At 57.4% G+C, this 10,735-nt stretch overlaps 1 protein-coding gene across 7 annotated transcripts in view; it reads left to right on the top strand.

Annotated features, from left to right (window-relative positions):
* The window catches only part of MACF1 (microtubule actin crosslinking factor 1), a 130,598-nt gene that overhangs the window by 60,966 nt on the left and 58,897 nt on the right, over positions 1-10,735 (top strand). For 5 of the 7 annotated variants that reach the window (XM_082071586.1, XM_082071589.1, XM_082071587.1 and 2 more), the window contains exons 37-50: positions 188-337; positions 808-1,023; positions 1,133-1,282; positions 2,168-2,401; positions 3,795-3,944; positions 4,034-4,267; positions 4,727-4,954; positions 5,536-6,057; positions 6,376-6,552; positions 7,171-7,294; positions 7,620-7,828; positions 8,162-8,479; positions 9,181-9,347; positions 10,346-10,502. In XM_082071586.1, coding sequence (XP_081927712.1) covers positions 188-337; positions 808-1,023; positions 1,133-1,282; positions 2,168-2,401; positions 3,795-3,944; positions 4,034-4,267; positions 4,727-4,954; positions 5,536-6,057; positions 6,376-6,552; positions 7,171-7,294; positions 7,620-7,828; positions 8,162-8,479; positions 9,181-9,347; positions 10,346-10,502 — 3,036 coding nt within the window. The remainder of the gene's footprint in view (positions 1-187; positions 338-807; positions 1,024-1,132; positions 1,283-2,167; positions 2,402-3,794; positions 3,945-4,033; positions 4,268-4,726; positions 4,955-5,535; positions 6,058-6,375; positions 6,553-7,170; positions 7,295-7,619; positions 7,829-8,161; positions 8,480-9,180; positions 9,348-10,345; positions 10,503-10,735) is intronic. The other 2 variants (XM_082071590.1, XM_082071585.1) reach the window with 1 other exon arrangement.

Below are 10,735 nucleotides of genomic sequence, written 5' to 3'. Positions count from 1 at the left end.
CTTATGTTGGAAAAAGAGCTGCGTGCTTTATTTTTCCTGTAGTAAATCTTGTAGATAAGACTAGCGAGTGGAAAGTCCCTGAAATGGAGCGTGATTAAGAGATTTCTTCTTTGCAACAAAACAATAGTGTATAATCCTTTGTTTTCTGTCTAAACCTGCGGTTTGGTTTTACTCGTTGATCCTGTAGATCATGTTCACCAAGAAGATGTGTCTGGAGCACGATGAGAAGCTGATATCATATCGCTCCATGCTCCGGGATATCGAGATGAAAATCAAACGGGTGCAGCCGGCTGAGCAGAATTTGGCAGCGCTGCACGACCTGCTGCGGCAGGCGGAGGTGAGCGGGGCTGGGCCTGGCTTGGCCGGCGTTAGGCCGGACAGAAGTTAGGCCGGACAGAAGTTAGGCCGGACGGAAGTTAGGCCAGACAGAAGTTAGGCCAGACAGAACTCGTCCCTCCTCTCCCCAGCTTCTTGCATAGCCCTTGCACCCCCTCCCTGCTCCTTGGAGCCAGCCGGGGAGTTTAGTCTCAGGTTTAACAGGCATTTATATGCAAACGCTGTCGCTCCCCGCTCTGGCTCTGCCTCTGCCTCACCTCCTCCCTGCTTAGACAAGAAGCAAAGCTTGGCTGAAATGAATCTTACAGCCTGGAGAAAGACAGGCGAGCGCTGGGCTGGAGGGTGGTCGTGAATCTTCCGAGGAGACAGACACAGTGTTTGGAGCTGCGTCTCCAAAGCCTTTTCCTCGGTTTTGGCAGCGGGAAGATGAAGTCACCGTATCTCAGACATAACGATGTTGTCTTGTCTCAGGCGCTGGGCGCTGAGCTGCGGGAGTTGAGCTTCCCCGTGAATCAGGAGTTGGACGCCGTGAAGCGGATTGTGGCCAACCCCCCTGAAGAAGTCCCTGAGCAATTACTGAAGGCTTTGGAGAAAGATGCCAAGAACCTCCAGAAGTCTCTGAGCTCCGCGAATGGTGTCCTGGAATCCCGGCTGCAAAACCTTCATGGGGCTGCAGAAACCGAAAAGGTAGAGCTGGTGACTGTCCCTGCTGCCTGTTCCCCCCAGCATCCCGGTGCTCCTTCCCTGGAGAGCTCTGCTTCTTCTTTCAATGATGCGTCTTTAATTTTGTTTTAAGGCTAAAATCCTGGCACATCATGAGACTCTCCAGGGCAAACTCCAGGAGCTGCTGAGCTGGGTCTCTGGCACCGCAGAGTCACTGGACGGCAGCGATTACCAACACACGACCGATGCGAACAGCTTGAGTCGCTGCCTCCAGCGCTACCAGGTAACCATGGCAATGCCCCTAATCCTGCGCGATGAAGTGACTGTCCTCTGCACAGAGAAGCTTTTAATCCCGTTTCCCTCCTGGAGCCGACCGAGAGTTTGCCCTTATCCTTTGTTGCAGGAGGAGCAAAAATGTTGTATTTGCTCCAAAGTCTTTTGTTTCTGCACTAAATAAACCGTCGGCTTTGGCTGCTTGGGGAACGTGCTCAAACGCAGGTGTGTGATGGGGATTCTCATCAGGGTGTTGAGGAGAGAGCTGCTTTGTCCATGGGGGCTCTGAGAGATCCCCCATCACACCCATCCTGGGCTCCATCGGTTGTGCTGGAGTCACCATCCCTGGAGGGTTAACAGATGACGTTCTCAGGACATGGGTCAGTGCCAGGGATGGGTTAACAGTTGGACTCGGTGACCTTGAGGGGCTTTTCCAACCAAAATGATTCTGTTCTATGATGACTGTACCAAAAGCCCAGGTTCCCCTCTACATTTATTCATCTTATAGCGGTAGCTCTCAAGACTGGGTCAATTCAGCATCTCCGTTTGCTGGTAGGACCTTGGTGTTGAGGTCAGGGGATCGAAGGCTTTGCTGGTGGCACACGGAGTCACCACGGACTGCGCTGGGCTGGTGGCGGCTCCGTGTCACCTTCAGGGCTCCGGGAGCCCTACACCCATACTCTGAACCATCTCTCAGTGAGGCGCTGGAGGGCAGCACTGAAAAATTACCATGGTGAGGTGCCATCACCTCGATGCCGAGTGCGCTTTTGGGAGCGTTTGGGATTTCTTAAATATATTCTGGTGACAAAACATGTGTACCGCTGCCTGTCCGTGCATCTAAAGCGGTGCAGCACAGAATCACGTTGCCTGACAGGTCTTTTTCCTCCCCGTTCAGGAGCTGCAAGAGCCCCTCGCTGACACCAAATCTCAGCTCGACGCCACCGCCTTCGACATCCAGTTCCTTATCTCCGAGCACGCCCAGGATCTGACCCCACAGCAGAGCCGGCAGCTGCTCAGGCTGCTCAATGAGCTGCAGAGAGCTTTCCGGGACGTGTCGGAGCGGGTGACGGCTCGGGTGGAGGTCCTGCAGGTCTGTCTCCAGCAAGCGGAGCAGCCGGATCAGGTGAAGGTTGGGACACATCTGCTGCCTGGCTGCATTTCGCTCGCTGAAGCGCTTCCCGGCCACAAGAACACGCGCTGAGACACCTCGTATTTGGGATTTCATGTGCATGTCACTTACGGTTTACGACTTCTCATTGCACATCATGAGCTTCCTCTAAAGTCTGTCTCCTTCCTACCACGTAACTCCCAGGCGGAAAATCGCTTCTCTCCCAAAGAATGGAGGTCTGGGCAGTGCCCTGCGAGACATAGAGTTGCTCTGGGCTGGGGGGATAATCCCTGGTCTCTGTAACCCCACCAGAAAAATCCCTGTGCAGAGGAGCCACCGGGGTCACGGTTTTAATGCCTTATTTCCAGTGCCTAAGTCAGGAATTGCTGTCCCAGAGAAAGAGCTGATGATGTATCGAGGCAGCGGGCAGCTGCAAAAATAAGTCCTTAGGGCTCTGCTGCACTGCTGCAGCCCCCTCACTGCATGCATCCTCTGATTCTCGACAGGATTAATGTGGTTTTTTATTAACAATTGCTCTCTGTAACTCTTGCCTGTCCTCTCTGGAGTGTGTGTGTGTGTGTATTAACCAGTTTGCTTTGCTTTTACAGATTGAGTGTGCGCCCATCCTAACCCAGGAAGAACTCGCTTTGCAGCTGGAGAGCTCTTAAGAAGGCTCTTTCAATTTGCTTCTGTTGTTTATCTTATGACTGGGAGCAACAAGCACAGTGTTTTGCACAAGTTTGGCCGTCACCTTGCTGAAATGCCCAGTGAAAACTCAAAAAAAACCTTTTTGTGTCCCCCGTGGAAAGGGGAACGGGAACGTTGCAGGGACTCTGAGGTCACATCATGCTCAATTGCTCAAACAGGCGCTTCTGTTTTGTGCTCTGGCAGCAAAACGCAGGAGCTGGATCAGCTACAGAAACGCTTTCTCTCTCCTGGGCTCCCTCTCCAACCCCAGGATCAAAAGAATCAGCCTGTTTAGGTTGTTTGGGGCTCCACAGTGGTGCTGCCTGACCTCAGGTCATCGCTGCCTCTCATTAGATGAGTTTCTGCTGCTATTTTCATGTAAGGTTGCATGGAAAAAGCACAGAAACTTGTGGCTGGGCTCTCCCAGGAGAGGAGTGTGTGACCTGGAGCGTAACTCCATGGTGGAGCTCCTCAAAGAGCAAATTGAGAGGAACTTGCTCAAACGGTGGCAAATTCACAGCGAGCAGCTTCTGCTCGGCGGGGACTTGGTGTCTCAGCCCTGCAACCGGAGAGGGAGCACGTGGAGAGCTGCAAAAGCCGTTTTCTGTGCTGCATCCTCACCGTCAGGAGATGCTCCAGCTGTAACCTCTCGCCTTTGCCTTTCAGCGTGAGCCGAGGGCGCAGCGGCCGGTTCTAACTGTCCCCTCTCTGTCCCCTGTGCCCGCAGACGCTGCAGGAGCAGCAGGCGGCCCGGGCGCGCAGCCTGGCCGAGCTGAGCCGCTGGCTGGGCCAGGCGGAGGACACGCTGCAGGAGCAGCAGCGCGCAGCCAGCGAGGGAGACCTGTCCGCCCTGCAGCAGAGGCAAAGCGACGTGAAGGTCAGTGCTTTAAAACCCGGGGATTGGAGGGCGGAGAGGGTCGGTGGTGCCGCGGGAGCACATGGAGCCTCACGGCATCGTCTGCTTAGGAGCTGCAGAGGAGCATGCACACCCGAGCCGCCTCCTTCGCCAGCGTCCTCAAAAGCACAGAGGAGTTTTTGGAGGAGAACAAGGCGAAGATGGAGCCCGGGGAGCTGGCAGCGCTGCAGGAGAACCTCCAGCGTGCCAAGGAGCAGTATCGCTCCCTGCAGGAGAGGACGGAGGTGGCGCAGAAGGAGCTGGAGAGCGCCGTGACAGCCGCGGTGCAGCAGGAGACGGAAAAGGTGATGTGCAAAGAGCTGGAGCCCCCGGGCTCTGCTTGAGGTGGACAGCGAAGTCCAGTCGGTGCAGAATCATTTGGGGTCCTGGTATTTGTCTGGGTGATGGGGTGTAAAGACATTTACTGTTCCTCTGTCCCCTGGCTGAGGTGGGACAGTGGTGCTGTGTGCCCTCTTGAGATACCTTGAGAGCTGCGGCCACAGATAAGCTGGTTGGGGGGGAAAATGGGGACCCTGGGCTGAGAAGTACAACACTGCCGAGAGGCTGAGTTTATTCAGAGCTTCTTTGCATGTTTCTCCCTTTTGGAGAGCCACAAGGTGTTCTGGAGGTCTCCGAGTGTCTCAGGTGTTTGCTGTGGCTGGAAAACTGTCCAGGGATTTGCCTTTGTTTCTTTTTGTCTCCCCTGTGCAGCGGTTTGCTGAACACGCATAAAATGAATTCTTATCTGGAGTCTCTGCTTTCAGGTGAAAGCTGCCAAAGAACTGGAGGAGAACAGCAATAAGATCGACTCCCTCTTGAACTGGGTGGCATCGCTGGAGCAGAAGGGAGAGCTCCTGGAGTACAGACCGCACCCCATCGAGCAAGCGCCGGGGACACGAGCGGGGACGGGCGCTCAGGATGTCCCCGATGGCCACGTTGCGGGAGCAGCCAGCGCTGCCGAGAGCCTGGAGGAGCAGTACGAGAGGCTGAAGGTCAGGACTGACACCTCGTCCCTCTCAAAGCGTGCTGCCCCCCACGCTGAGCCTGCCTCTGGGAGCAGGGTGGGCTGTGAGACGGGTCTGGCCTCCAAAACACCTGTTCAGGGTGATTCTCCAGATGGCAGACTCGGGATTTCCTGGGAAGTCCCTGCCTGACGCCCTTGGGGACATGCGGTCTGTGTGTTGGTGGGTGGGTGCAATCAAGGTGATGAGAGAAGGTGCCCATCATGGTTAGAGAAGGGGTTACTCCTGCTGGTCCCCCCACCTTGGGGTGTTCCCCACCTTGCTGGTGCTGTGGGAAGGGTGTGGAGGCTCCATCACACGTGTGGCCTCACCACACTCGCTGGGTGCTTGGTCTTCAGGTGTCACAGAATCACAGGGTTTGGGTTGAAGGGACCTTCAAATGTCACCTTATCTACCCCTGCCATGAGCAGGGACATTTCACCAGCTCAGGTTGCTCAGAGCCCCGTCCAGCCTGGCCTGGGATGTCTCCAGGGATGGTTCATCCACCACCTCTCTGGCCAACCTGGGCCAGGCTCTCACCTTTGTCCTTTTTGCTCGTTGGCACCTTCCAGGCCCAGCACCAGGAGCTGCTGTCCCAGCAGCAGGATGTCATCCTGGCCACGCAGTCCGCGCAGGCGTTCCTGGAGAAGCACGGCCCCAGCCTGGCCGGGGAGGAGCGCGAGCGGCTGCGGGGCCGGCTGGCGGAGCTGAAGGAGCAGTACGGCGCGGCCCTGTCGCGGTCCGAGACGCAGCTGAAGCAGGTGCAGGTCCTGCGGGACGAGCTGCAGAAATTCCTGCGGGATCACGGGGAGTTCGAGGCTTGGCTGACGCAAGCGGAGCAGGATCTGGAGGGGATGCACAAGGGGGACAGCGACCCCGCGGCTCTCCGGCAGCTGCTCCTGCGACAGGGGAGCTTCTCGGAGGACGTGATTTCCCACAAAGGCGACCTGCGGTTTGTCACCATGTCGGGGCAGAAGGTGCTGGATGCAGAGGGAGCTGCTGGGGACGCGGGGTCCCAGGCGCTGGCGTCCGGGAGCGTGGTCAGGAGCAAGCTGGAGGATGCGACACACAGATACACCGCACTGCACTCCAAGGTAGGGGAAGGGCTCTCCAAGGCTGCGAGTTGAACCCTGGCTGCTGTTTTCCCTCCTGTGCATGTCTAACAAGCAGGGATGGCAGAGAAATGTTTCACTTCTGAGTGTCTGTCTGGACTTGTAGCACATATGTAGATTGTAGGACAAGGATTGTCTCCTCCCAGGGCTTGGGCAAGAGTGACACCCTCTGTTGTTTCCTGTAATTCCTTTAACACATATGGCAAGATTGGGTTTGAAATTTTTTCTTTCTGGATGATTTCTGTGCGTGTGTGCATCCTCCCCTTGCTCTTTTATTCACCCTCCTGTTGCCCTTTGCAGTGCACCAAGCTGGGCTCCCACCTGAGCACCTTGCTGGATCACTACCAGCAGTTCCAGGAGGTGGCAGAGTCTCTCAGGACGTGGCTGCAGGACAGCGAAACCACCATTGGGAAAGTGCTCTCAGAGACGGTTTCTTCAGACCCGGCTGTTCTGCAGGAGCAGCTCGCCAGCGCCAAGGTGCGGATGGGCTCCGTGGGGCAGCTCTTGGGGGAGCGGTAGCACCTGGGGGGCAGTTTGGCTGCCGCTGTGAGCAGTCAGCAGCAGGGAAGAAACTTGATCCAGTTGCTTTTGTGGCTGGTTGAGCACAGTTGGACTCCAGGATCCTGAGGGTCTCTTCCAAACAAAACGATTCTGTGATTCTGTCAACAAGTCCAACCATAACTCACCCCTGGCACTGCCCCATGTCCTGAGAACCTCGTGTCTGTCTGTCCAACCCTCCAGGGATGGTGACTCCAGCACTGCCCTGGGCAGCCTGTTCCAATGCCCCACAGCCCTTTGGGGAAGAAATTGTTCCTAAATCCAACCTCAACCTCCCCTGGTGCAACGTGAGGCTGTTTCCTCTCATTCCTCCCCATGAGGGTGGCACTGGGACAGCCCAGACCCCCTGAGCCAGCTCTGTGTGCACCATGAGGTTGGACCTTCCAACCTACATTATTAATTTTCTTTAATGATTTTGTGATTTAAGCGAACAGGATCCCTCAGCAGGGTTTAAATGGAGCTCTGAGCTCCCTGCGGGTGCAGTCTCTCCTGTGTATGATCCACCGTTGATTCGTGCCTTGTCTCATGTCCAAGCAGCAGCTGCAGGGAGACCTCGCTGAGCATCAGGTGCCGGTGGAGAAGCTCCAGAAAGCGGCTCAGTCCCTGCTGGAGGTGCAAGGGGAGCCGGCCCCGGACCATGGGCACATTCAGGAAACAACAGGTACGGAGCAAAGCTTTAGCAGGCACGGTTGGGGAGAGCCTGAAAACCAGCCAGGGAGGTGGGAAAGAAGAAATCTCCCACTTTTGGGGGAAGATGGGACAAAGGCGCTCAACAACACGTCTTCAACACACTTGTGTTTGCCCATGGGGACAGCTGTGATCCAGTTTGGCTGTTTGCCTTGGGTTCCCTGTCTCGCTGCTGAGTTTGGGGATGGGGACTCAGCATCGGAGAGTCCGGCAGGAGCCACACGTGGTCCTCACTGCTCTCCGAGCAGCGGGCGAGAAGCTCTTTGCCGCTGATTCTCCTTTTGCGCTGGATTCCGCAGATGCCATCGTCGGCCGCTTCCAGAGCCTCTCCCAGCAGATGGCCGAGCGCTCCGACCTGCTGCAGAAATCCATCGCCCAGTCCCAGAGCGTCCAGGAGAGCCTGGAGAACCTTCTCCAGGCCGTGGCCGAGGTCGAGAAGAGCCTGGAGGGAGAGCACCCGGCTGCGCTCTCCTCCACCTCCATCCAGGACTCGCTTGCCACCAGCACGGTAAGGCCGGTCCCTGCGCTCCCTCGCCTCGAACGCGCCTGCGCAGGACCTGAACCGGGCAGGAGTTCAGCTACAGTATTCTGAAAGCACAGAAAAACCTAAAAAAGGGATATGAGCAGAACCTTTACTTAATTTCTTTAAGCCAGGACCTGTTGGAAGTCTTTCTTCTGCGGACAAGCAGGGATTGGATATCAGGCACCAGGGCTGGGGAGATGACAAAGGAAAACAGGGATAGAAAATGATTCTTGCTCAGCCTCTTCACCTCTTCATGCCCATCCAGTTTTGCTCAAGAGCTTTCCTAAAATGTCATCCCTGTCTGTGTGCCTCCCGCAGAAGCTGAAGCAGGACATCGCCAGGCAGAAGAGCTGCCTAGAAGCCACCCGTGAGATGGTGACGCGGTTCCTGGAGACGGCAGACAGCCCCACGGCCTCGGCCCTGCAGGCCAAGCTGGCCGAGGTGACGGAGCGTTTCGGGAGGCTGTGCCAGCAGCAGCGGGACCGGGAGGACGCGCTCAAGAGTCTCCTCCCGAAGGTCGAGCAGTACGAGCAGCTCTCGGAGAAGCTGCAGCAGTTCACGGAGAGCAGAGCGCGGGTGTTGGCGTCTGGGAATCGGCCGGAGCAGGATATCGCTCACTTCTCCCAGCACATCCAGGTGAGATGCAGGGGGAGAAGGCTCCACCTTGGCCTGGGGTTTCTGGGATGGGGATGTTCTGCAGTGATTTCTTCCTGGACAAATAGGATTGCTCCTGGGCTGGCAGGACCCGTGCTGGCGCTTTGCCTGGGGAAGGGAGCGCGGCTGGAGCAGCGGAGGCTGTTTCCATCAGTGAGAGAGGGGAATGGCATTTCCCCGGGGCCGGGCTGCTTTTCGGAAGGGATCTCTAGCCAGGCTCTTAGGGGCCTCTCCAAATATAGCCAGGTTTTACAGATTAAAGACTCCGCAGGGCTAATACGGCAACACGCCCGAGCGCTGGCAGCGAGCGAGTGCAGGATGTGACACAGCCCTCGGAGATGCCGTGGGTCCCGGTCACTGCTGCGCCAGGATTCCCCCCTCTGGTTTCCTACCAGGCGGGAGGTTTGGCCACAACCTTGGCAAAGCTCTAAGCTGGTGTAAAACCGGACACTTGTGCTGTGGGGGTTGGGTTGGTTTGGGCTATTGCCCCCCCATCCCATTCCCTGCATGCTGGGGAAGGTGGAACTTGCACCTAGAGCTGCTTAAAGTATTTTCTGAGGTGGGAGCAGGTGCTGGTTTGATCCATGGTGCTGCCCGCACAGGGACATGGGGCCGCTTGGTTTGCCCCCCTGCCCCAGTCTGCTGGCAGGGGCACGGTTGGCATCACCCTTTGCTCTTGGCAGGAGCTGAATTCGGAGCTGAGGCAGCACCAGGAGGATCTGACCACCCTGGAGCACCTGGCTGCGGAGCTGAGCTCCTGCGGCTTCGCTCCCGGCGCTTCCCAACAGCAGGAGAAGCTGCAGAGCCTGAAGAAAGACTTTGTGCAGCTGCAGAAGGTGGCAAAAGAGAGGTGAGTCCCAGGGACCCGGCCAGGGGAGGTGAGTTTGGGGGTCAGAGCAAGACCTTGTAGAGCCCTCCTTTCCATGGCGGGGGGGCAAGAGCAAACTCCTCCTGCCTCCCTCCTCCCACGCCGGAGATGTGAGGCAGCTCGCTCCAGCTGACGCTTTAAAAAAAGCCTTTGGCTGGGGGCGTCGTGAAAAATTCCTGGTGCTGCAGGAGCCGGCGCCGGTGCGTTTCCCGGCGTGTGGGCTGCCGCAGCTCCCGCCCGGAGCATCGTGGCGGGGGGAGCCTGTCCCCGGGGTGCTCTCCGAGAGGTGACACAGCAGAGCAGCCTGTCCCCAGAGTCCCCTTCAAGGTGGGGATACAGAGGAGCTTTTAGCAGCAGCCTGGGCTTGAATTGGCGAGGGTTGGAGCGATAGCTCACTTGTGTCCCCGAGCGGGTCACACCTCCTGGGCGCTGTCTCCAAAAACTCCCTGCTGAATACAGAGAAGGTGATGAGGAAAAGCAGATGAATCTCATCATAACCCCGGGTCATTCAGCGCTGAGCACAGCGCTGCCTCCGGCCAGCAGCTGCGTGGGGTGAGCGCTGAGCCGGGGGGGCCCGTGGCTCCTGCCCGGGGCTGCCTTGTTCCTCAGGGACGGGCTGAATAGATGAGGCTGCAGCTGGCTGGGCTGAGGCGGCATGAATGAGTCTTGTTTTCCCAAAAGCATCACTCCCCCCTGCACAAAGACCCCAGCGCAGGTCAACCGTGGTGGTCCCGGGGCTGTCGGCCACCACGGCGATGCTGGAGCGTCCCCAAAAGTGCCACCGGCCACGATTTGGGGGGGCAGGCCGCGGCGTGCACCCCGCTTTTGGCTGGCGCTGCTTGCGCTGTTCCTAAGCAACATCTAATAATAATAATAATAAAAAGAAGGGCTCCTAGAGACACAACTGTGCGACATTCAAGCGGGGGTAATTGCGAGGCAAAGCACGAGCTCTGACTCTCCAAAAACCTTTTCACTCGCAGAGAAAAGGATGCGTCGTCCTGCCAGGAGCAACTGGATGAGTTTCGGAAGCTGGTCGGGGCCGTGAGGAAGTGGCTGAAGGAGACCGAAGGCAAAATGCCGCCGGCTGAGACCTCCCTGGGCACCCAGGAGCTGCACGAGCGCAGGCAGCAGATCCAGGTGGGCAGCAGGAGCTGGAGCCGAACCGGGCAAGTCGGCAGCTGCTGTGGAAATGTTGGAATATGGAATAAATCCCAGGGAGTGGAGTTCTTGGAGGTGTTCTATGGTCTCAGGAGTCCTGGGCTCCCCTGTGCTCGCGGGGCTGCAGCCCCTGGTGTATGAGCGTCCCATGGTGCCCGGCTTGCAGAGGAGGGAGCGTTGCCAAGGTCCTCATGGTCCCTGCCTGGTGTCCC

This window comes from Streptopelia decaocto, assembly GCF_964273445.1.
Source record: "Streptopelia decaocto genome assembly, chromosome: 23".
In the NCBI taxonomy this organism is placed as follows: domain Eukaryota; kingdom Metazoa; phylum Chordata; class Aves; order Columbiformes; family Columbidae; genus Streptopelia; species Streptopelia decaocto.
The sequence above is the reverse complement of the archived record's forward strand: the minus strand, read 5'-3'. Positions and strand labels throughout refer to the sequence as shown.